This window comes from Oncorhynchus mykiss, chromosome 19 (assembly GCF_013265735.2).
Source record: "Oncorhynchus mykiss isolate Arlee chromosome 19, USDA_OmykA_1.1, whole genome shotgun sequence".
NCBI lineage: Eukaryota > Metazoa > Chordata > Actinopteri > Salmoniformes > Salmonidae > Oncorhynchus > Oncorhynchus mykiss.
Genome location: NC_048583.1, coordinates 44,242,881 through 44,265,057, shown reverse-complemented (window position 1 = coordinate 44,265,057; position 22,177 = coordinate 44,242,881). Strand labels below are relative to the sequence as shown.

The 22,177-nt window shown below is 45.5% G+C and overlaps 1 protein-coding gene across 1 annotated transcript in view; it reads left to right on the top strand.

Moving 5' to 3' along the window:
• The window catches only part of LOC110498363 (ryanodine receptor 3), a 167,195-nt gene that overhangs the window by 134,300 nt on the left and 10,718 nt on the right, over positions 1-22,177 (top strand). The window contains exons 51-81 of the mRNA XM_036954899.1: positions 6-169; positions 419-497; positions 772-861; positions 1,010-1,156; positions 1,496-1,558; positions 1,670-1,745; positions 1,862-1,985; positions 2,078-2,193; positions 2,313-2,380; positions 2,486-2,607; positions 2,776-2,825; positions 2,921-2,981; positions 3,918-4,156; positions 4,288-4,369; positions 4,466-4,596; positions 4,708-5,049; positions 5,294-5,534; positions 5,707-5,794; positions 5,916-6,008; positions 7,251-7,421; positions 7,589-7,648; positions 7,760-7,894; positions 8,958-9,070; positions 13,191-13,287; positions 14,743-14,852; positions 15,112-15,163; positions 15,275-15,328; positions 15,428-15,527; positions 18,722-18,801; positions 18,889-18,965; positions 19,077-19,150. Of these exons, the coding sequence (XP_036810794.1) occupies positions 6-169; positions 419-497; positions 772-861; positions 1,010-1,156; positions 1,496-1,558; positions 1,670-1,745; positions 1,862-1,985; positions 2,078-2,193; positions 2,313-2,380; positions 2,486-2,607; positions 2,776-2,825; positions 2,921-2,981; positions 3,918-4,156; positions 4,288-4,369; positions 4,466-4,596; positions 4,708-5,049; positions 5,294-5,534; positions 5,707-5,794; positions 5,916-6,008; positions 7,251-7,421; positions 7,589-7,648; positions 7,760-7,894; positions 8,958-9,070; positions 13,191-13,287; positions 14,743-14,852; positions 15,112-15,163; positions 15,275-15,328; positions 15,428-15,527; positions 18,722-18,801; positions 18,889-18,965; positions 19,077-19,150 (3,499 nt within the window). The remainder of the gene's footprint in view (positions 1-5; positions 170-418; positions 498-771; positions 862-1,009; positions 1,157-1,495; positions 1,559-1,669; positions 1,746-1,861; positions 1,986-2,077; positions 2,194-2,312; positions 2,381-2,485; positions 2,608-2,775; positions 2,826-2,920; positions 2,982-3,917; positions 4,157-4,287; positions 4,370-4,465; positions 4,597-4,707; positions 5,050-5,293; positions 5,535-5,706; positions 5,795-5,915; positions 6,009-7,250; positions 7,422-7,588; positions 7,649-7,759; positions 7,895-8,957; positions 9,071-13,190; positions 13,288-14,742; positions 14,853-15,111; positions 15,164-15,274; positions 15,329-15,427; positions 15,528-18,721; positions 18,802-18,888; positions 18,966-19,076; positions 19,151-22,177) is intronic.

Sequence of the window (22,177 nt, the reverse complement as noted above, 5' to 3'; positions counted from 1 at the left end):
TGCAGAAGTACGATGCAGATCTCTTTAAGATGGCCATGCCCTGTCTGAGTGCCATATCTGGGGCCTTACCACCTGACTACATAGACGCCACCATCAGCACCACCCTGGAGAAGCCTGTGTCTGTGGACGCTCAGGGCAACTTCGACCCCAAACCCATAAGCACAGCCAAGTGAGTGGCCATCGGAGATTATGGCATATAAGGCGTGACTGTCTGCTCAAATTAAAGGCATTTTAAATGAAGTGATCCCACTCTGACATTATATATAACAACTTGTTATAGGTGCCATGTAGAAGTTATCCACATAATTGATTTGATGTAATGTGCAGTGCTTTTATATACTTTATGACTGCGTTTACATATGCTTTATCCCAGCATGCATCATACCTGCAGTGAGTAATGGTTACTCTCTCTTGACAGCATATCTCTTCCAGAGAAACTGGAACACGTTGCCAACAAATATGCTGAGCATTCCCATGACAAATGGTCAGCAGAGAAGGTAGGCCAACGATGAGCTCCTCTGCCAAGGAAATGTGTATTAGATGCTGCAAAATTACACCTGGAACCAATTCATTATAACAGGCCATAAAGATTCAGAATCTACTGCTTTTGTACTGTATTTTATAAAGCCTTACCACGACCCACTTGGATGAAACAATAGGAGGCTGGTTTCAGGGTTGCTCTCTCTATCCTGTTTGTTTTTATTTGGGTTGAAAAACTAGCTGGTAATGTATCAGGTCTGTAGTAGGGTCATACTTGTCTGTTCTCTCCAGGTGATGTTGGGATGGAGGTATGGGGACTGTATAGATGAGAAGGCCAAGACTCACCCTCTACTCAGGACCTACAAAGGTCTAACAGAGAAGGTACAGTGTAGTACAACATTACACAATATGGAATTGGTACACTAAAGTACGAGCTCAATAGGTAGACCTCATTATGTGATGATTAGTTTTGAACTGATTGTATATCTTGCTAACTCTTGGTGTGTATCTGTGTCTGTGTGGTCCTCAGGAGAAGGATATCTACAGGTGGCCTGTGAGGGAGACTCTGAAGAGCATGCTGGCTATGGGCTGGAACATCGACAGGACCAAGGATGGAGAGACCATGTCCCTACGGGAGAGTGAGAAGATGCGCAAGATCTCCCAGTCCTCCTCTCATGTACTCAGTTTAATAACGTCCTCCTCCTCCTAGTACTTTACACTCTAAGAAAAAAGGTGTTATCTAGAACCTAAAAGGGTTCTTCGGAGGTCCCCATAGGAGATGCCTTTGAAGAACCCTTTTGGGTTCCTTTCCACAGATGGTTCTACATGGAAACCAAAAGGGTTTTACCAGGAACAAAAAACAGTTCTACCAGGAACTAAAAATAGTTATCCTATGGGGTACATCCAAAGAACTCTTTTGGAACCCTTTTTTTCTGAGAGTTTATACCAGGACTGCTGAGTCATCTGTTCAGTGTTTGTTTTTATTACTGAATGTTTTCTTGTTGGCATTTGGCAGGCTAACGGTTTCAACCCGACCCCAATAGACACCATCAATGTGGTTCTGTCTAGAGAGTTACAGGTGAGTGAACCACACAGCTGTTATTTTGTAACTGTTAATAACTGGTTTGTTTATGACTAGGCTGTTAATGTTATTTAATTAACAGAGGTTCTCTTTGCTCTTTGGATCAAGGGCATGGTGGAGGTTGTGGCTGAGAATTATCACAACATCTGGGCTAAGAAGAAAAAGAATGACCTTGGAATTAGAGGTGATTCTATAATTATCTACCCTCCCTGTGAGATGGAGGAGCCAGATTAATGTAGTCAGAGTAAATGTGAGATTTATTGGTTCTGATTGTTACAGTGTTGTTGTTTGTGGTTCCAGGTGGGGCAACTCACCCTCTGCTGGTGCCCTATGACACCCTGACCGCCAAAGAGAAGGCCCGGGACAAAGAGAAGACCCAGGACCTGTTCCGCTTCCTGCAGATCAACGGCTACGCCATCACCAGGTCAGTGTGTGAACTTCAGTCTTTGTAAAAACATTGATTTGTATTGTTGTGACAGAATGACAATTCATCTGTCCCTTCTCCCTGTGTTGTAGAGGTCTGAAGGACATGGAGCAGGACTCTTCCTCCATGGAGAAGAGGTTTGCCTACAAGTTCCTCAAGAAGCTTCTGAAGTATGTGAACTCAGCCCAGGAGTTCATTGCCCACCTTGGTAAGAGCCTGGTGACATTCATATCGTTGATCTTTGAATGCTCCTCTACCTTTTCTCTGTTATGGACAATGCTGCCTTATTGTCCTGCTCTTTATTGAACTTTGACCTTGTCGTTTCAGAGGCCATGGCTACCAGTGGGAAGACCGACAAGTCGCCTCATGAGCAAGAAATCAAGTTTTTTGCCAAAGTGAGAATATTGTAAATCTGTGTGAAACAAATGAACATTTTAAGTACAGTACATGAGATTACACAAAGATTGTCACACATCTCCTAAATGGTATTTATTCTTTAGGTCCTCCTCCCTCTGATAGACCAGTACTTCAAGAACCACTGTCTCTACTTCCTGTCTTCTCCCAGTAAGAACCTGAGCAGCAGCGGCTACGCCTCTAATAAGGAGAAGGAGATGGTCACCAGGTCGGTACAATAACATCTCACGACTCTGCAGTTCCACTTTCTCACTCTCTGTGAATGCTACTTACTTACTCTTCTCCGTAAACTCCTTTCATCTTTTCCTACTCTTAGCCTTTGACCTCCCTGATTTCGTTCTTTCTTTCCTTCTTTATCTCTCCTTCACTTTTCCAGCCTGTTCTGTAAACTGGCAGCTCTTGTCAGACACAGGATTTCCCTATTTGGTAAGAAGCTGATTCTCATCGCTCTTTGTTGCTGTGAATATTAGGATGACGATTAGTGTGTGATATGCTAATGACTGTACTGTGTTCTCTTGTAGGGAGTGACTCCACCACCATGGTGAGCGTTCTCCACATCCTGGCCCACACACTGGACACCAGGTGGGTAGAACTCAGTCCTGCAGTCCTATGCCACAATATACCCCTAGAGTTTGAAATTAAATCAAAGGTTTGAAAGAGGTCCGTCACATAGCAATTTTACAGTACATGTCATTGGAAAAGAGGGCTAACCTAATGTCTAGCCTATATAACGTTGCATTACTTAGGCCCACACATATGTTGTTCTCCACCATGTTCATAATCACCAGTTGTTGTTATTCGTGTCATTTTGGAATAATTTACATTAAGAGAAACGACTCCCGCTGGTATTTAGATAAGTACACTCATCATGCATACACAGCAGGTACTGTAGCTAGCTCCGGGCTCCTAGTGTTCTTTAGAAACGATGTGTTCTTTGAGGCAGCAGTTCTCACAAATGAGGTTAAAATAGCAATGCATTAAACATGATGTTTATGCTGAGGATGTAGCCACTGTACTGTACTGTACTTGCCCATAGGCCTTGTCTTTCAACTCCCTCCCTTTGGGAGATTCATCACGGCTTCAAAAAGCTTTAAGAGTCACAAAATGCATTACTAAAAATGGACTAATCTAATCTGCTTAAAGTATCAAATCGTTTTTGGGGTGTAATATTTCTGCACATCCTTACACTGACAGTCTCACCTTGAATCTAAATATTGACATAATTTACTGCATAAATCATGCACTGTAAATATTCAAGGTCAGATAGAAGTTTATATCTCAGTCACATGACATGACTAGAGTCCCTTGGGAGCTCTCTGTAGTATAGCTGGTTCTCCTCTATGGAATTGATGCTGTCCTTTGGGAACTCTTCTATCATATGGCAATTATTATTCTAATCAAATACGATCATTTTATTATCCCACATGGGGACATTGTTTGGTTATTGTGTGCACAAACGGCAGCAATGCCAGACAACATACTCCACCATTTAACCCCTTCCTCCCCCTCCTCCGACAGGACGGTGATGAAGTCTGGCTCAGAGCTGGTGAAGGCGGGGTTAAGGACGTTCTTCGAGAACGCAGCGGAGGACTTGGAGAAGACACTTGAGAACCTGAAGTTGGGGAAGTTCACCCACTCCCGCTCACAGATGAAGGGCGTGTCCCAGAACATCAACTACACCACGGTGGCACTACTGCCCATCCTCACTGCCCTGTTTGAACACATCACCCAGCACCACTTTGGAGTGGACCTGCTCTGTGAGTGACCACAGCAAGACCTACACATCCAGGAGATATGAGGAGTGGCGAGAGTATGCTTTATATTCATGTCAAATCACTGATGCTGTGCATATGAATGTAACCAACATACCTTTTCTGCTGTTTTTCAGTGGATGATGTCCAAGTGTCCTGCTATCGTATCCTGACCAGCCTCTATGCGCTCGGGACTGGGAAAAACATCTATGTGGAAAGGTAGTATTATTTACATCTTGCTAGGAGACTGATATCACAGATACTATATGTCTGAGATCTGTGTGTCTGTCTCTCCCCTCTCCCTGTCCCCTCCAGGCAGCTGCCGGCCCTGGGGGAGTGCCTGGCCACCCTGGCAGGGGCCATGCCTGTGGCCTTCCTGGAGCCCCTGCTCAACAAACACAACCCCTGCTCTGTGTTCAACACCAAGACCGCCAGAGAACGCGCCAGTGAGTTACACACACTTATACGTGATAGTGTTGTACATGTTACACCATGATACACTATGTAATGGTTCTTTACCTGTGCATGTAAAATAGTACTCATCTTATTCTGTGTAGTCCTGGGCATGCCAGACGCGGTGGAGGAGATGTGTCCGGAGATGCCTCGTCTAGACGTCCTGATGAAGGACATCAACGACATGTCTGAGTCTGGGGCGCGCTACACAGAGATGCCCCACGTCATCGAGGTGGTGCTACCCATGCTGTGTAACTACCTGTCCTACTGGTGGGAGAAGGGCCCAGAGAGCCTGGCGTCTCCGCACAGCGGGGGAAGTGTTGGGGGCAGTGTCTTCTCCACCACCGTCACCTCAGAACACCTCAGCCTCATCCTGGGAAACATCCTGAAGATCCTCAACAGCAACCTGGGCATCGACGAGGCCTCCTGGATGAAGAGGATCGCAGGTTAGCTGGGTTGCAATACTGTGTGGGAGTGTACAGCAGTCTGTCACAGTGGATGGGAGCTTTAGGAAACAAACTGGTTTTGAGGGCAAAACTGTCTTCGAATTTGTATACAGTGCTGATCAGATGAACCAGACTGAAAAGGGATTGTCTTTTGCATTCCTAGCAAGACAGCTTTTGTATTGTTTTGTTTTTCATTTAGAATTAAACAACTAACTATGTGTCTGTCACTATGACTGCTGTGCAGTGTACGCCCAGCCCATCATCACTAAGGCCAGGGCTGTTCTGTTGAAGAGTCACTTCCTGCCTACACTGGAGAAGCTGAAGAAGAAGACAGTGAAGGTGGTGACGGAGGAGGAGCTACTGAAGGCTGACAGTAAGGGAGATACCCAGGAGGCTGAGCTGCTCATCCTGGATGAGTTTGCTGTGCTCTGCAGAGACCTCTACGCCTTCTACCCAATGCTCATCCGCTATGTAGACAACAACAGGTGAGCCCGCTGAACCCTGGGTAATGGAGTAGTTTACAGTGGCATGATGTGGGTGTGTTTTACTTTTACCATAGGACCTATTGTAATGAAGGAATGTACTAGTTTGGTAGCAAGAGGATATTATATTGATATAGTCTTTGGGTTCGTCTCTCCTCTCCTCTTTGTCCTGCAGGTCGAGATGGCTGAAAGAACCAGACGCTGACTCCAATGAACTCTTCAGAATGGTGGCTGAGATCTTCATCCTCTGGTGCAAATCACATGTACGATTTCTCCTTGAAAACAATGGACAAACTAACAGTTACAATGGAGAGGGCGCTCAGAATGAGAAGTAAACAAAGCAGAAATGTCTTCTTACATACATTGTTATTACTCTTTCCTCAGAACTTCAAAAGGGAAGAGCAGAACTTTGTGGTTCAGAATGAAATCAACAACCTGTCATTCCTGACTGGTGATAGCAAGATCAAGATGTCAAAGGTAGCATTTATTATTATGTGCCTGCTTACTGAGAGGGTCAAAACAGTTCTGCATCTTCCCCTTATTTTCAGTGGTGGAGAGCTCTACTCTACACTCTCGAAGCAGTCTGCAGCCCGTGTGGTCATGTATGTTCACATCCTAACCCTGCTAACCTCAGTTCAACCTCCCACTACTCTCTGTCAGCACGCTCTCCAGCTGAGCCTTGTTACTGGGCTTCATTCTGCAGAGGCAGCCCTTTCTCTCTCACTGCTCCAGTACTGCAGCAACCCTAACACTCATATCCCCCGTGGCCAACCAGCGGCCATGTGACCACCTCAGGGACAGGGAATAGATTTGTTGATTGTTTATTTTTTATTTATTTTTATCCTGTCTGCATTTACACTCAATTCACTGGCATAGGCAGCAGCCATTGGCGTGCCCAGCCTCGCTGTAAACACATTACATCAGCCAATCATTAACACCTATCGGCCCTCCATCATCAGACCCGCCTAACATCATAACTAGTGTTTCTCATTCCCTTATGGGCCGACCACGTCCCATCTCTGTTATTGAAAGTCAACATGCCCATGACAAATAACATGATCACATGTTAATGGTTTTTCTGGGTTATGGATACCCTGGTGTGTGTGGCTCCTGCCTTCTACTGGCTGTCTCTATTAGTCACTCAGCTCCTGCACTGGTGTGTGTGTGTGTGTGTGTGTGTGTGTGTGTGTGTGTGTGTGTGTGTGTGTGTGTGTGTGTGTGTGTGCGCGCCCATACATACAGTTAATTGTGTTTCTGTCTCTCTTGCTCAGTGGAATATGAGTGTCTCCTTTGTGCCAGCTTCTTCCATTAGCCTTTTTCAGTGCAATCGTTCTTGAATAATACCTCACTGTATGGGTAGAGGCAAACTGTGGGCTAATGCTGCTTTCAGGCTATAGCTCAATTTGAAATGCTTCATTGGCACAGCCTCTGCAGATTTAGCTGGTGATGAAAAAATGCATTGGTTCTCTCTGCTACCCACAGGCTTTATTCAGCGTGTGGTGTGCTGTGTGCTCTCCCACTGTTAAATAAGCTCTAGTGAAATACAGCACAGTCAGGTCAAGGTAGCAATTTGAAAATAAAGGTAGACATATAGAAAAGACTAGACGGTGTCCTAAGTTACTGCCTATTCCCTTTAGTGCACTACTATACATAGGTTGGTGTCTTTTTTCAGTGAGTGCCAGGTGAAGTTATTAACATTTCATTCTGTCCTGGTATCAGTCAGGGGGTCAGGACCAGGAGAGGAAGCATAAGAGGAAACGAGGAGAGTTCTACTCCATCCAGACCTCCCTGATCGTGGCTGCCCTGAAGAAGATGCTGCCCATTGGACTCAACATGTGCACCCCCGGGGACCAGGAGCTCATCTCCCTGGCCAAGACACGCTATATCCTGGTGAGACGGCCTGCCTAGCCCACACTGGTCTGGGGTCAGGTGTTACCGACTACACAATACTCAGCAGAGACCAGTATTCCATTTTTTTTTCGGTCATCAAAGTTGGTCAACAACTGTGTACGATTAATGAATGGTATATCTAATTGTTTCCTCATATTACTCAACAGAAAGACACAGATGATGAAGTGAAGGAGCATTTGCGGCAGAATCTGCACCTTCAAGAGAAGGTGAGCTAGAGAAAATGATGAATTACTGTCATTCATTAAACTAGAACAGCACCTCTGTATCAAACAGCAGTGATGTTTTCTAAGCCCTACACTGCGCTAACCCACCCCCAGTCAGAGGACCCTGCAGTGCGGTGGCAGCTGAACCTGTATAAGGATGTGATGGTGAAGAACGAGGGGCCTCCAGACCCTGAGAGAACAGTGTTCCGGGTCCAGAGCATCTCAGCTGCAGTCTTTCATCTGGAGCAGGTCAGTGGCTGGCTGCACCCTTAATGCCTACAGTACATCCAGTTTTCTACGTCTTATATCTCTGTCTTATATCTGTGCCGCATATCTCCATATACTGGCTGTGCCCCATATCTCCATATACTGGCTGTGCCCCATATCTCCATATACTGGCTGTGCCCTATATCTCCATATACTGACTGTGCCCCATATCTCCATATACTGGCTGTGCCCCATATCTCCATATACTGGCTGTGCCCCATATCTCCATATACTGACTGTGCCCCATATCTCCATATACTGGCTGTGCCCCATATCTCCATATACTGGCTGTGCCCCATATCTCCATATACTGGCTGTGCCCCATATCTCCATATACTGGCTGTGCCGCATATCTCCATATACTGGCTGTGCCCCATATCTCCATATACTGGCTGTGCCCCATATATCTCCATATACTGGCTGTGCCCCATATCTCCATATACTGGCTGTGCCCCATATCTCCATATACTGACTGTGCCCCATATCTCCATATACTGGCTGTGCCCCATATCTCCATATACTGGCTGTGCCCCCTATCTCCATATACTGGCTGTGCCGCATATCTCCATATACTGGCTGTGCCCCCTATCTCCATATACTGGCTGTGCCCCATACCTCCATATACTGGCTGTGCCCCATACCTCCATATACTGGCTGTGCCCCATATCTCCATATACTGGCTGTGCCCCATATCTCCATATACTGGCTGTGCCCCCTATCTCCATATACTGGCTGTGCCGCATATCTCCATATACTGGCTGTGCCCCCTATCTCCATATACTGGCTGTGCCCCATACCTCCATATACTGGCTGTGCCCCATATCTCCATATACTGGCTGTGCCCCATATCTCCATATACTGGCTGTGCCCCATATCTCCATATACTGGCTGTGTCCTATATCCTGGATTCTTTATGTCCTGCTTCTCTGATCATAGATCTATACTCAGCATGATATACTCATACTTCTGCTCCAAACCATACTCCTTATATAATTTTATATATATATAACACAGTACATATTTTGTCTTCATTTATTCAATGTAGGTTGAGCAGCCGTTGAGGTCTAAGAAGTGTGTGTGGCAGAAGCTGCTGTCCAAGCAGAGAAAGCGTGCGGTGGTGGCCTGCTTCCGCATGGCTCCTCTCTACAACCTGCCCAGGTACCACACACCCGTCTCCATTTTCTATAGTCACATTCCTTTACAAATAAATTCATTAGCTGACTGAATGTAGTGTAATGGCGCTGGAGTGGATGGCTGCCGTTTTACGGGCTCCTAACCAACTGTGCTATTCATTTATTTTTTCCCATTGTTTGTAACTTATTTTGTACATAATGTTGCTGCTACCGTCTCTTATGACCGAAAAGAGATTCTGGACATTAGAACAGAGATTACTCACTTCGAACTGGACAAAGACTTACTTTGACGCAAAAGATATACTGCTTTCTCGAGACTGGAGGTCAGGGTGCCTTGTGAGAATTCAGAGGCGTATTCTGTACTATTGGCCAACCTGCAATCATTGGAAAATAAACTGGACAATCTACAATTAACCTTTTCACATGTGAGTTCCAAATATCTCTAACCGTCACCACTCCGTGAGTTTTTTCAAGCAGACCACCATAGTCCCTGTGCCCAGGAAAGTGAAGGTAACCTGCCGAAATGATTACCGCCCCGTAGCACTCAAGTCTGTAGCCATGAAGGACTTTGAAAGGCTGGTTTTGGCTCACATCAACACCATCATCCCGGAAACCCTAGACCCTCTTCAATTCGCATACCGCCCCAACAGATTCACAGATGACGCAATCTCGATCACACTCCACACTGCCCTTTCCCACCTGGACAAAAGGAACACCTATGTGAGAATGCTGTTCATTGACGACAGCTCATTGACGACAGTTCAACACAATAGTGCCGACAAACCTCATCACTAAGCTAAGGACCCTGGGACTAAACACCTCCCTCTGCAACTGGATCCTGGACTTCCTGACAGGCCACCCCCAGGTGGTAAGGCTAGGCAACAACACATGTACCACGCTGATCCTCAACACTGGGGCCCCTCAGGGGTGCGTGCTTAGTCTCCTCCTGTACTCCCTGTTCACTCACTACTGCGTGGCCAAACACCAACTCCATCATGAAGTTTGCTGACGACACAACAGTGGTAGGCCTGATCACCAACAACGACGAGGCAGCCTTTAGGGAGAAGGTCAGAGACCTGGCAGTGTGGTGCCAGGACAACAACCTCTCCCTCAATGTGAGCAAGACAAAGGAGCTGATCGTGGACTACAGGAAAAGGTGGGCCAACCAGGCCCCATTAACATCGACGGGGAGCTGTAGTGGAGTGGGTTGAGAGTTTAGAGTTCCTTGGTGTCCACATCACCAACGAACTATCATGGTTCCAAACACACCAAGACAGTCGTGGAGAGGGCACGACAATACGTTTTCCCCCGAAGGAGACTGAAAATATTTGGCATGTGTCCTCAGATCCTCAAAAGGTTCTACAGCTGCACCATCGAGAGCATCCTGACCGGTTGCATCACCGCCTGGTATGGCAACTGCTCGGCATCTGACCGTAAGGCAGTACAGAGGGTTGTGCGTACGCTCCAGTACATCATTGGGGTCAAGCTTCCTGCCATCCAGGACCTATGTACTAGGCGGTGTCAGAGGAAAGCCCAAAGAATTGTCAAAGACTCCAGCCACCCTAGTCATAGACTGTTTCCTCTGCTACTGCACAGCAAGTGGTACCGGAGCGCCAAGTCTCCAACCAAAACGGCTCCTTAACAGCTTCTACCCCCAAGCCATAAGACTGTCAAATAATTAATCAAATGGCCACCTGGACTTCTTACAATGCCCCATCCCCCACCTACATGTACAACTTTCCTCTACTATACTGGTACCCCCTGTTTATAGCCTCGGTATTGTTATTTTATTGTTAATTCTTTATTTTATTATTATTATTCATTTGTAATATTTTCTTAACTATTTTTCTTGAAATGCATTGTTGGTTAAGGGCTTGTAACTAAGCATATCACAGTAATGTCTACACCTGTTGTATTTGACGAATGTGACAAATACAATTGGATTTGATTTGGGGACTCCAAGTCAAATATTAGAACCAAATACCCTAGCTGCTGATGTCGGTACTGGCAGGTAGCAGGCTGTGTACAGTTTAGCATTGTCTCTTATTTCCAAGCTAACCCTACACTCTCTCTTTCTCTCTGCCTCACGAGTCTCACCCCGCTTTCCTAGGCTCCAGACCCTGTATTTAATGTGAAGCTCCCCTCCCCCCAACCTGTATGACAAATGACTCGCCTCAGCCAGTTATCAAGGAATAGAAAAGGACACGAGCAATTTCATGCCCTGCTGCACTGTAACTCAATCACATAGACCCAGGAGGAGAGACAGCAGGGAGAAAAACAATTAGGAGCCCAACCTGGGGTCGGCCATCTTTAATGTGTGCTTTGTTGCCGCTCCTCGACACCAGATGACTCATTTCACCTAGTTATTGGTGTTCTTTTAGGAATATGACATTGCCTCACATAGTTGAGTAATGAGTAAGCATTAGCCTTCTCAGTCAGAGTAATGTTTTTGAAAGAATGACATTCTATGTTGAGGACATTTGATGAAATGTCTGTGTACTTTTCTCCTCCACCTTTAAAAAGGCTTCTGAAGTTTGTAATTTCCACTTTAAAATGTCAGACTTGATTAGCCCTAATGAAAAATGTATCAAATCCTACAAGAATGTCCATTATGATCCACATAATAATGTACATTTCCTGTTGCTACAGGATTATTTTCCTGCTGTGAGAAACTGGTTAAATGAAGATAGTACATCTGTACTTCACCTTCTCTCTGTTCTCTCCTGAATGACATTACTATACTGTACTTCACCTTCTCTCTGTTCTCTCCTGAATGACATTACTATACTGTACTTCACCTTCTCTCTGTTCTCTCCTGAATGACATTACTATACTGTACTTCACCTTCTCTGTTCTCTCCTGAATGACATTACTATACTGTACTTCACCTTCTCTCTGTTCTCTCCTGAATGACATTACTATACTGTACTTCACCTTCTCTCTGTTCTCTCCTGAATGACATTACTATACTGTACTTCACCTTATCTCTGTTCTCTCCTGAATGACATTACTATACTGTACTTCACCTTCTCCCTGTTCTCTCCTGAATGACATTACTATACACTACTTCACCTTCTCTCTGTTCTCTCCTGAATGACATTACTATACTGTACTTCACCTTCTCTCTGTTCTCTCCTGAATGACATTACTATACTGTACTTCACCTTCTCTCTGTTCTCTCCTGAATGACATTACTATACTGTACTTCACCTTCTCTCTGTTCTCTCCTGAATGACATTACTATACTGTACTTCACCTTCTCTCTGTTCTCTCCTGAATGACATTACTATACTGTACTTCACCTTATCTCTGTTCTCTCCTGAATGACATTACTATACTGTACTTCACCTTCTCCCTGTTCTCTCCTGAATGACATTACTATACACTACTTCACCTTCTCTCTGTTCTCTCCTGAATGACATTACTATACTGTACTTCACCTTCTCTCTGTTCTATCCTGAATGACATTACTATACTGTACTTCACCTTCTCTCTGTTCTCTCCTGAATGACATTACTATACTGTACTTCACCTTCTCTCTGTTCTCTTCTGAATGACATTACTATACTGTACTTCCCCTCAGGCACAAAAGTAATAATTACTTCCTGAACGCCTACCGACTCTATTGGCTTGAAAAAATGCATGAGAACACAGACTATGACAGTCTGCTCTCCATGCTAACGGTAATGTAATGTTCAGACAACGTTTGTGACCTCCACTTCCTTCCTCCTGTAACTCTCATACAGTGATCCAACTGGCATTCTGACTGGTCGGCCTGGGAGCTACACTCATCACAAAAATATTCACTCATTCACTCTGACCCGAAAGTATTTTTCTCCTAAATTCTAGGTTTCTGTACTGATGTCTCTGTAATTTCTACCATATTTTATTTAGCTTTAATCATCATAGTACACTATAGATGTTGCTAAAAAATAAATATGTTCCGTGATAATTGTTCACTGGTGTATACATGACAGGGTTATGAATTTGGGGGTACAGTTCAGTCTGTGTTTCTCCACAGTGACCAGTTGGATGTTCCAGTGCCATACTAAAAAGTATGAACCATTCTTAAAGTAATACCCCGCTCCTCTCCTCTCCCCCTGGCCCACCCTGCTAACCCTCCTCATCTCCCTCTGCACCCCCAGGCATCGCTCTATTAACCTCTTCCTCCTGGGCTATCAGAGAATATGGATAGAGACAGAGACGTACTCTTTTGAAGAGAAGCTAGTGCAGGACCTGGCAGTAAGTACTGTACCTGTCCTCACAGTGCCCAGCCTTCTCTGTGTTATTTGTGGTACTAGCCTGTCCTGTCCATCCTCACCTGGCCGTGCCACAACCCAAGCTCTTCGCCAGCACAATGCCTGCCAAGCACTTTGGGTGTTCCGCCAGTCATCCCATGTTTTGCCCCTGGCTCCATATTGATCTGTTCCTTGCTAACGAAATGCCTTCCCAGGCACGCATGACATCGGTCTGGATGTCAGTGTCATGCTGCCAGCTGTACTGTACTGTTATCCGGTTCTAGAGCTGTCCCCCATCCCACAGGGGTAAGAGAGCATCCAACCACGATGCTACGGCTTACTGGTTAAATTTATGGAAGGTGTGGCGTCTTTCGTACATTTTCTGTCGCAGCATGGACACATTATCGTGCCATATTCATGTCGTTTAAGGAATTTGTTGTAATAAAATAATTAAGGAAAACTGTCCCTGCAAGGGTTGCTTTCTTTACAACTTTGATTCTAGATTTCTCAGAAATTCTTCAAAAACACCATTCTGTCCTGTGTAAGTATTAGAATTGGCTACATTTATCAAAACAGCAATTAATACAATGGTTATAAACACTCTATAACACTTTATAAGATATTGTGGAAAGTGGTTACATCTTAAAAGAGATGACCATGTGGAATAGTATCCCATCGACCACTTCTTTTTGCACCATCCTTTCCTGGTGCTCTCTCTTCTTCTCTGTCTGTGACTGTCATAGCGATACAGTGGTAGACTAGTATAGAGTATTATAGAGTATGGATCAGGCTCATGGAGAGTCATGCTTAACCTCCATTTTCCTCTCTTTATCTCTACTGAGCACACACCTTGACACCGCTGACCTTGACACCGCTAACCTTGACACTGCTGTACCATCTAAATGTGCTGTGCGTATGTCCCTGTGTGTGTGCCTGCATGGTCTGCTGATGTAGGAGTGGCGTGCCGTACCCGTAATGCTATCCTGTTGAGATACACTCAGTCTGTGTTTTTCCATGGGCCATGCTTCAGTGAGACAGAGTTTGACTGCACATTATGCATCTTTCAATGTGTTTCTGTTGATCAAGTACACCCTGTTGTCTCTGAGGTAAGTGATGCGCAGTAAGATAAGACTAATTATGACATGGCAGTGCTTACTGCATATGGATAATAACCATCCATATTTTTGTTTAGATACCTTGGCCTTCTAGCAATTGTTATTTTTTAAGTGTGTTGCAGTGTAATTTGAACAACTTTAACTTCCATTATTAAAATTTTACTAATTCAAAATAGAGCACACTGATTTACAAGTTCAATCTATAAGATTTGTATCAGCTCAGTGTACAGCAGGCACATTTAGTCACTCTCAGAGGGTCAAGGGCACTGCTACTGTATATATGACAGGTGATTGGGTGTCAGGCTGTACTCTGATGTACTCTGTGTGACTGGGTGTTTGTGCAGAAGACTCAACTGAAGGTGGAGGAGGAGGAAGAGGAGGAGGCAGAGATGCAGCCAGACCCTCTTCATCAGCTCATCCTGCATTTCAGTCACAATGCGCTCACTGAGCGGAGGTAAACACACACAGACACCTGTGCACCTGGCATCATGCTGCTAGCTCCATCTGTGCTGTGTAATATTGCTGGTGTATCCCTTGGTTAATAAACTGGCACATTAAACTAAATCACTGCAGCATTTCTCCCCATGCAAGGAGAAGCACTCGGGCACAAGTAATTGTGTCACATTTGTTCTTAGTCATGCACCTGAGATACTTGTTTATTATGGAGTTATGCAAGGTTTATTCACATACATTTATCCTGCTTTTTCATTCAGTTCTTTGGAAGAGGATCCTTTGTATATTGCATATGCAGACATGATGGCAAAGGTACAAAGCCTATAACGATTGTTTGCTGATTTGTTATTGGATTCATATCTTTAGTGTCATGTAGAGGTCAACAGAGACCTGGCTAACAAAGCTCTCGCTTGTTTTCTTTAGAGTTGTGCAGAAGATGAAGAAGAGGAAGATGAAGGAAAAGAGAAAACGTTTGAGGTGTTTTGGATCTCCCATCAGGGTTTTAGATTTGACTAGTCTCAAATGGTTTTGTAAGGAGCTGTTTGTTTACATGGGGTTTGTTTGTTTACCTGATAGGAAAAAGAGATGGAGAAACAGAAGACTCTGTACCAGCAGGCCAGACTGCATGACAGAGGAGCTGCTGAGATGGTGTTACAGATGATCAGTGCCAGCAAAGGTACAGGGTGTTCTGGTGTTCAGAGATAGATGGGAATGGTTGAGGGTAGCTGAAGGATGGGACTAAAACATACAAAGATAACTATTGTAAAATATACTGTGTTTGTAAAATGTATGTAGCATGTGTCACGTTCGTTGTAACGATGAGACCAAGGTGCAGCGTGATTAGAATACATTCTTCTTTTATTAACGAAAAACACGAAGAACACTTCAACAAACGAACCAAAAACAACAAACGAACGTGAAGCTATAAACAACTAGTGCTGACATGCAACTACACATAGACAATAACCCACGAAATACCCAAGGAATATGGCTACCTAAATATGGTCCCCAATCAGAGACAACGATAAACAGCTGCCTCTGATTGAGAACCAATCTAGGCAACCAAAGACATAAATAAAGAAAACAAAGACTACTAAAGTTCAGGGCGTGACAGTACCCCCCCAAAGGTGCGGACTCCCGACCACAAACCTAAACATATATGGGAGGGTCTGAGTGGGCATTCTGGACGCTCTGGACTGGGTACTGTCGCCGGACGCTCTGGACTGGGTACTGTCACCAGACGCTCTGGACTGGGTACTGTCGCCGGACGCTCTGGACTGGGTACTGTCGCCAGACGCTCTGGACTGGGGACTGTCGCCAGACGCTCTGGACTGGGTACTGTCGCCAGACGCTCTGGACTGGGTACTGTCGCCAGACGCTCTGGGCTGGGTACTGTCGCCGGACGCTCTGGACTGGGAACTGTCGCCGGACGCTCTGGACTGGGAACTGTCGCCGGACGCTCTGGACTGGGAACTGTCGCCAGACGCTATGGACTGGGTACTGTCGCCAGACGCTATGGACTGGGTACTGTCGCCGGACGCTCTGGACTGGGTACTGTAGCCGGACGCTCTGGACTGGGTACTGTAGCCGGACACTCTGGACTGGGTACTGTCGCCAGACGCTCTGGACTGGGTACTGTCGCCAGACGCTCTGGACTGGGTACTGTCGCCGGACGCTCTGGACTGGGTACTGTCGCCAGACGCTCTGGACTGGGTACTGTCGCCGGACGCTCTGGACTGGGTACTGTCGCCGGACGCTCTGGACTGGGTACTGTCGCCAGACGCTGCTCTGGACTGGGTACTGTCGCCAGACGCTGCTCTGGACTGGGTACTGTCGCCAGACGCTGCTCTGGACTGGGTACTGTCGCCAGACGCTGCTCTGGACTGGGTACTGTCGCCGGACGCTCTGGACTGGGGACTGTAGCCGGACGCTCTGGACTGGCGAGGCACACTGTAGGCCTGGTGTGTGGTGCCGGCACTGCTGACTCCTGGGCTGGGGACACTTACCTCATGGTGAGTGCGGGATGGAGGAACAGGGCGTACTGGACTGCCGAGGCGCACTATAGGCCAGGCGCATGGTGCCGGCACTGGTGGTACCGGGCTGGAGACACGCACCTCAGGGCGAGTGCGCGGAGCAGGAACAGGGAGTACTGTACCCTGGAGGCGCACTATAGGCCTGGTGCATGGTGCTGGCACTGGTGGTACCGGGCTGGTGACACACACGTCATTGCGAGTGTGGGGAGGAGGAACAGGATGTACTGGGCTCTGGAGGCGCACAGGAAGCCTGGCGCGTGGTGTTGGCACTGGTGGTACTGGGCTGGTGACACACACATCAGGGCGAGTGCGGGGAGCAGGCACAGGACGTACCGAACTGTGGAGGTGTACTGGAGGTCTGGAGTGTAGAGCTGACACAACCCGTCCTGGCTGGATGTTTATTTTCGCCCTGCAAATGCAGGGCACTGGCACAGGACGCACTTGGCTGTGCAGAATCACCGGAGACACAGTACGCAGAGCCGGCGCAGGATATCCTGGTCCAAGGAGGTATACTGGAAACCAGGAGCGCTGAGCCGGCACCCTCCTTCCTGGCTGGATGCCCATTCTAGCCCGGCCAATGCGAGGAGCTGGAATAGAGTGCACTGGGCTAGAATAGCGCACTGGAGACATCGTGCGAAACTCTGCATAACACGGTGCCTGACCCAGTTACACGCTCCCCACGGTAAGCACGAGGAGTTGGCTCCAGGTCTCCTACCTGACACAGCCAATCTCCTCGTGTCAACACTACCTTCCGTGCTAGTCGTGTACCCACATGTCGTCACCGTTCCATCTCCACCTGCCTCCATGGTAGGCGATCCTCTCCTGCCAGTATCTCCTCCCACGTCCAGGATCCTGCTGTCTGCTCTATCATACGCTGCTCCTCCTTTTCACGCTGCTTGGTCCTTGTTTGGTGGGTTATTCTGTCACGTTCGTTGTAACGATGAGACCAAGGTGCAGCGTGATTAGAATACATTCTTCTTTTATTAACGAAAATAACACTTATACAAATTAACCAAACAAAACGAACGTGAAGCTATAAACAACTAGTGCTGACATGCAACTACACATAGACAATAACCCACGAAATACCCAAGGAATATGGCTACCTAAAAATGGTCCCCAATCAGAGACAACGATAAACAGCTGCCTCTGATTGAGAACCAATCTAGGCAACCATAGACATAAATAAAGAAAACAAAGACTACTAAAGTTCAGGGCGTGACAGTACCCCCCCAAAGGTGCGGACTCCCGACCACAAACCTAAAAAAAAAATAGAATTAGACGTAAAAACACCTAGAAATAACCCCATAAACATACAAAAACCCTAGACAGGAAAAAAACACATATCACCCTCGTCACACACTAACCAAAATATTAAAGAAAACAAAGAATACTAAGGTCAGGGCGTGACAGTATGTATATGCTGGAAGTAGAAGCCTAAGTGTTGTTTTCCATTAGTTTACTCCAATTAGGGGAGGGATGGTAGGGTTAGGGTGAAAATAATAAATAATCATTACAAATAAATATATGGGGGACTGGAAATGATGCAGACACTTAGATTGATGGAAGGTGCAATCTATCTGCAATATTAAAGCTGATCTACCACCTAAAATATATATATATATATATATATATATATATATATATATATATATATATATATATATATATATATATATATATATATATATATATATATATATATATATATATATATATATATATATATATATATATATATATATATATATATATAAATAAAGTACAGGGGAACACTCTTACAAAGACAAACACACACACACACACAAATAATGTGATTACTGATTGTCCTCTTCAGGTTCACTTGGGCCCATGGTGACCTTTACCTTGAAGCTGGGCATCTCCATACTCAACGGGGGCAACATACTGGTTCAGCAGGTATATTAGAATATTTATGGAATCCATATACATTTTTTCAGTATGTACAGTGCAGCTCGAATTTTATTGTGTATTTCCTTTTTGTAGAAAATGCTTGACTATCTGAAGGAAAAAAGAGATGCTGGCTTTTTCAAGAGTTTATCAGGACTCATGCAGTCTTGCAGGTAAAATGATCTCACAATACACAAACAAATCTTTGACGGTTTGACATTCAAGCAAAACAAAACCGTCCGTGTTGAAAATGATGTTGGGTCTCTTTCTTTGAACTTCCTTAGTGTCCTGGATTTGAATGCATTCGAAAGGCAAAACAAAGCAGAAGGTCTTGGGATGGTGACTGAGGAAGGATCAAGTAAGTGAGGAGAGATAAACAAGGGGAAACAGTATACTACCTCAGACAGACATGTGCACTGTAACCTCTCTCTCTCCTGTCAACACTACCTCAGACAGACATATGCACTGTAACCTCTCTCTCCTGTCAACACTACCTCAGACAGACATATGCACTGTAACCTCTCTCTCTCTCCTGTCAACACTACCTCAGACAGACATGTGCACTGTAACCTCTCTCTCTCCTGTCAACACTACCTCAGACAAACATGTGCACTATAACCTCTCTCTCTCCTGTCAACACTACCTCAGACAGCCATATGCACTATAACCTCTCTCTCTCCTGTCAACACTACCTCAGACAGACATATGCACTGTAACCTCTCTCTCTCTCTCCTGTCAACACTACCTCAGACAGCCATATGCACTATAACCTCTCTCTCTCCTGTCAACACTACCTCAGACAGACATATGCACTGTAACCTCTCTCTCTCTCCTGTCAACACTACCTCAGACAGCCATATGCACTATAACCTCTCTCTCTCCTGTCAACACTACCTCAGACAGACATGTGCACTATAACCTCTCTCTCTCCTGTCAACACTACCTCAGACAGACATATGCACTGTAACCTCTCTCTCTCCTGTCAACACTACCTCAGACAGACATATGCACTGTAACCTCTCTCCTGTCAACACTACCTCAGACAGCCATATGCACTGTAACCTCTCTCTCTCCTGTCAACACTACCTCAGACAGACATATGCACTGTAACCTCTCTTGTCAACACTACCTCAGACCGCCATATGCACTGTAACCTCTCTCTCTCCTGTCAACACTACCTCAGACAGACATATGCACTATAACCTCTCTCTCTCCTGTCAACACTACCTCAGACAGACATATGCACTGTAACCTCTCTCTTATGTCAACACTACCTCAGACAGACGTATGCACTGTAACCTCTCTCTCCTGTCAACACTACCTCAGACAGACATATGCACTGTTACCTCTCTCTCTCCTGTCAACACTACCTCAGACAGCCATATGCACTATAACTTCTCTCTCTCCTGTCAACACTACCTCAGACAGACATATGCACTGTAACCTCTCTCTCTCCTGTCAACACTACCTCAGACAGACATATGCACTATAACCTCTCTCTCTCCTGTCAACACTACCTCAGACAGCCATATGCACTATAACCTCTCTCTCTCCCGTCAACACTTCCTCAGACAGACATATGCACTGTAACCTCTCTCTTATGTCAACACTACCGCAGACAGACATATGCACTGTAACCTCTCTCTCCTGTCAACACTACCTCAGACAGACATATGCACTGTAACCTCTCTCTTATGTCAACACTACCTCAGACAGACGTATGCACTGTAACCTCTCTCTTATGTCAACACTACCTCAGACAGACATATGCACTGTAACCTCTCTCTCTCCTGTCAACACTACCTCAGACAGACATATGCACTGTAACCTCTCTCTCTCCTGTCAACACTACCTCAGACAGACGTATGCACTGTAACCTCTCTCTCTCCTGTCAACACTACCTCAGACAGACATGTGCACTGTAACCTCTCTCTCTCCTGTCAACACTACCTCAGACAGACATATCCACTGTAACCTCTCCTGTCAACACTACCTCAGACAGACATATGCACTGTAACCTCTCTCTTATGTCAACACTACCTCAGACAGACATATGCACTGTAACCTCTCTCTCTCCTGTCAACACTACCTCAGACAGACATATCCACTGTAACCTCTCCTGTCAACACTACCTCAGACAGACATATGCACTGTAACCTCTCTCTCTCCTGTCAACACTACCTCAGACAGACATGCACTGTAACCTCTCTCTCTCCTGTCAACACTACCTCAGACAGACATATCCACTGTAACCTCTCCTGTCAACACTACCTCAGACAGACATATGCACTGTGACCTCTCTCTCTCCTGTCAACACTACCTCAGACAGCCATATGCACTGTAACCTCTCTCTCCTGTCAACACACAGAAAGAAATGTTTAGTGTTATAGGAAAGTAATTGTAGATTTGTTTGATTATAAGATGACAATTTATTTTCTTACTTTTGAGAGTCAAGTCCACTTGGTGCTCTTGCCAAATGCTGACCCATGATGCTCCATACACATTTCTTAAGTGTCTAAAACCCTACACAAGTATAACATATAAATGTTAAGTAGGTAATGTTGATTTCCATGTTACTCCATGTTGATTTCATCTGACCCCGCCCCCTTCCTCCCACCCAGCCACAGGGTCACAAGTCTTCTGATCTCCAACCAATCAATGCTCACAGACGAAACCAGTCTAAAATTACATTATTCCACTAATGTGATTATATGTGGTTTGCTCTTACTGCTTGTGCTACAGCCAGTGGTCAATGTGTTCCTATTAACACCTTGTTGTCCATTCTGAATCTGCCCGTAGAGAAACGTAATTCATTAATAAAGATTTACTGTACCCTACTCCATAGTGACAAAGGTTATGTCAGAACTGCATGTGGAGGCTAGTAATTCCTACAACCTTATCCACAAGCAATAACAGCAATCCATAAGGATACACCCCTTGCCATTATAATTGGTCAGCCAATGTCCAACCCACCAGCTAATGATTGGCCCATGTCTTTTTGTTGTGTTTGAAGGCTTGTGATAGGGCTATTACAGCCACATGATACAGAATTAGCGTGCCACATTCGCTCTTTTGTTTGTGATGGAAAAGCTCATCTCCATGTCACATATGTCACTAGACGAGTTCGTTTTGCATGGCCCGGTTCCCCGGGTAGGCAGAGATTGCACATTTTACACCATTCCATTGGTCCTTAAGTGAAATCTCCACCACCCGGGGCACCGGGCCATGCAAAATGAACTGGCCCGTTGTGTCTGTGTTCATTTGGCAGGTAAACCTGTGCTACTGTATGTTCCTCAGTCACGTGATGTCCGAGTACTGTCTGTCAACAAGATAAAAAACACCAACTCCAAAACAACAGATCTATACACAATGTAAATTACCCACC